This window comes from Capsicum annuum, chromosome 1 (genome assembly GCF_002878395.1).
Source record: "Capsicum annuum cultivar UCD-10X-F1 chromosome 1, UCD10Xv1.1, whole genome shotgun sequence".
Taxonomy (NCBI): Eukaryota; Viridiplantae; Streptophyta; class Magnoliopsida; order Solanales; family Solanaceae; genus Capsicum; species Capsicum annuum.
In genome coordinates, this window is record NC_061111.1 from 243,085,388 (window position 1) to 243,088,471 (window position 3,084).

Below are 3,084 nucleotides of genomic sequence, written 5' to 3' on the forward strand. Positions count from 1 at the left end.
CCTCTCGGTCGCCCTCATTTCATTTATACTATCACACCTTATTGCCTTTCAAGGGATCATGTGGTAAGTCCAAAACTAAAGGGAAAAGGGAAAAAGCCAAAGTTATTTTGTTATGAATTATTTTTTCCTTTATAATTTGAAAGTATGAAGCATAAACTTGAACTGTTTTTGTGCTGTTGGTTTGAAAACTGTTTCAGCAACTTCCAGTCCCATTTGCTCGGGATAACGGTCTCGCGGAGAGGAAATGTATGATAACAATAAGGGATGAGCTAAGGTCTTGGAAACTTATACTATATTCGTCTGGCGCACACACCTACATTAGCGGCACATGGTGTAAATTCTGCATCACAAATTGCTTAAAGGAGGGAGATCAGATAATGCTTGAGATTGTTGCAAACGGAAAGAATCCTATATTGAGATTTTACGGCAAGTTTCTCATTTGACTCCTCTTAAATTTCATCCATTTTCCACTTTTTATCTATTTCTTTCTTTAAACCATAATATGATGAAATGACAGTATTATTTTTCTTTCAACTTAATGTTATGCCTTTGGTTTTAGATTCATCTTTAGTTCTACTTCAGTTCTGACGTTGTTGTTTCAATTAAAAACTAGATTTGAGAGCAAATGCATCAATTCAGTCCGAAGGAAAGAAGCCTAATTTGGATGCTAAATGAGTTTCATCCCGAAGGAAATCAGCAAATGTACTAGCTTCAACATCTGCTAATGCTGACAGTCAATTTGTCACTGTTATCAAGCCTTATGCCGTTATCCGACCTCTTCTTGTGAGTAATTCGAATTAACTTTGATTTTTCTTTTTCTTTTTACTAAAAGTAATTTGATTTAAGCCGTTAATATTTAATATCATCATTAGTACGTTGTCTTTTTTTTTGGTGATAACAAGGCATTGATCTACATATTTGGATAAACTCGAGCAGTATCTTCCATCAGCTTTTGCAAGACCAAATGGCTTGATGAGACGTACTAAAATGATTCTCAGAGATGAGAAAGGAAGATCATGGTCAGTGCAACTAGGACCAGTGGGACCTCGTTTTGGAATTACCAAGGGATGGCGACAGTTCAGAGAAGCAAATGCTGTCCAAGTAGGAGATACTTACAAGTTTGAACTCATCGACAATGGAACGATACCTATAGCGTATTTTCGTTGTGAGTATATGTTCACTTCCCTTTCATTCCATTACATTCCTCCAACTTATATATGTTTCATTTTCTTCTACTTTGCCACTAAGTCTATTAGAAAATGGTAGATGGTGATGGTATCATACTATCATGCCACATACTGTAAGTGCAATGGTTAAATTGTCTCTGTGTGACCTATAGGTCTCGGGTTCGAACCATGGAAGCAGTCACTAATGCTTGTATTAGGATAGCTGTCTACATCACACCCCTTGGATGTTATCCTTCCCGGGACCTGCTAACATGGGGTGCTTTGTACACCAGGCGGTCATCTCTTGTCCGCTCGAACTTTATTTTCTTACTGAATTGTGACAACAACTCTTTTCTACTAAAACATTTCAACTTACTACTTTGGTTTTAAATTTCTTCTTTGGTTTCGGTTCTGACACATTCTTTTTTCAGTTATAAAACAAGATCTGAGAGAAAAAGCATCATTTCAGCCCGAAGAAAAGAAGTCTAAGTCGAATGCTAATGCTAACCGTCAATTTGTTTCTACTATTGATCCCTATTCCATCCGCAATCCTTACCTCGTAAGTAATTTGGATTAGCTTTAGTTAAGCCCTTATATCTATGATCTTCAGTAATAGTTTCTCTTTTCTTGTGGTAACGCGACAGTGATTGGGATAAAACTTGAGCGGTATCTTCCATTGGCTTTTGCAAAATCAAATGGCTTGGTGAATAGACGTTAAAAGATGATTCTCCGAGATGAGAAACTGGGATCATGGTCAGTGCTGCTAGCACCAATGGGACATCACGTTGCAATTACCAAGGGATGGCGACTGTTCAGACAAGCTAACAATGTCCAAATCGGAGATCCTTATAAGTTTGAACTCATCGAGAATGGCACGATACCTATATCAGTTTTCCATTGTGAGTATATGTTTACTTGATTATTTAGCTTTCTTTTCGTACCTTCCTTCTAACTTATACATGTTTCAATTTCTTCTTATTTGCCATATGGTAGATCATGTTGTGGAACCATAAACAAATTCATCTATAAATAGTGTGATAGTATCATCATATACTGCAAGTGCTTAGTGAGATTCTTGAAAATGTTATGCAACTCTACACTGAAACTGAATAAAATGTGTCAGTGAATAAAATGTGTCAAGTTATGGGAGGTGTCAAGGTATTCTGAAGTTAATAACTCAAATGGTCACTCAACTTACGATTTTTCTCTCAGAAAGTCACTCAACTTTGATTTACTCCAAAAGTCACTCAACTATGAGTTTTTTTCCTCAGAAAGTCACTCAACTTTTGTTTTTACTCCAAGATGCACTCAACTATGAGTGTCTTAGTTACAAAATCACTCCTATTTAATTGATTTTTTTATTAAAATTTGCAAACATGTAATTTATATGTAAAACAGTACTTTTAAGAAATAAAAATAGTTTTTATTTAAACAATCAATTTAATGACCCGCTCATATCCAAAATTCATTTAAATGATTTAAATGTATATCTTTTTTATTTGTTAGAATTATAGTTTTACGACTATTTTTCGCAATTTTCTTGTCCAATGATTACTCTACACTCTAAAGTATATATAATCATATAGATCATCAATTAATATCCTAAAATCACAATCATTTGATTGTACAATTTTTTGTTGCTAATTTTACCTCGTTGCAGAGTATATGTTATAATGTTACTAATATTTAATAACATTTGCTAATGTTTTATATCATATCATTTCAGATTAAAATCTATACCGTTTCCTTTTATCAACTTATTAGGAATAGAATTCACTGTATTTATTTGATACATGTGTATATTATGCAAGTGGTAATACAAAAAGTTGTGTTATGATCGAAAATCAATTCCGTAAATAAGTTTACGTTGAAAGTTAATTAATCTAATTATCTAAATGAATATGATTCTGAAAAAAAT

The 3,084-nt window shown here is 33.8% G+C and overlaps 1 protein-coding gene across 1 annotated transcript; it reads left to right on the plus strand.

Annotated features, from left to right (window-relative positions):
• Nucleotides 1–535: 535 nt before the first annotated feature.
• LOC107862453 (B3 domain-containing protein REM10-like) lies at nt 536–2,352 on the plus strand. The gene is made up of 4 exons (XM_016708047.2): nt 536–783; nt 937–1,165; nt 1,598–1,725; nt 1,811–2,352. Exons 2-4 carry the CDS (start codon nt 973–975, stop codon nt 1,811–1,813), a joined length of 324 nt encoding a protein of 107 aa, XP_016563533.2. The 5' UTR covers nt 536–783; nt 937–972; the 3' UTR covers nt 1,814–2,352.
• Nucleotides 2,353–3,084: the final 732 nt, after the last annotated feature.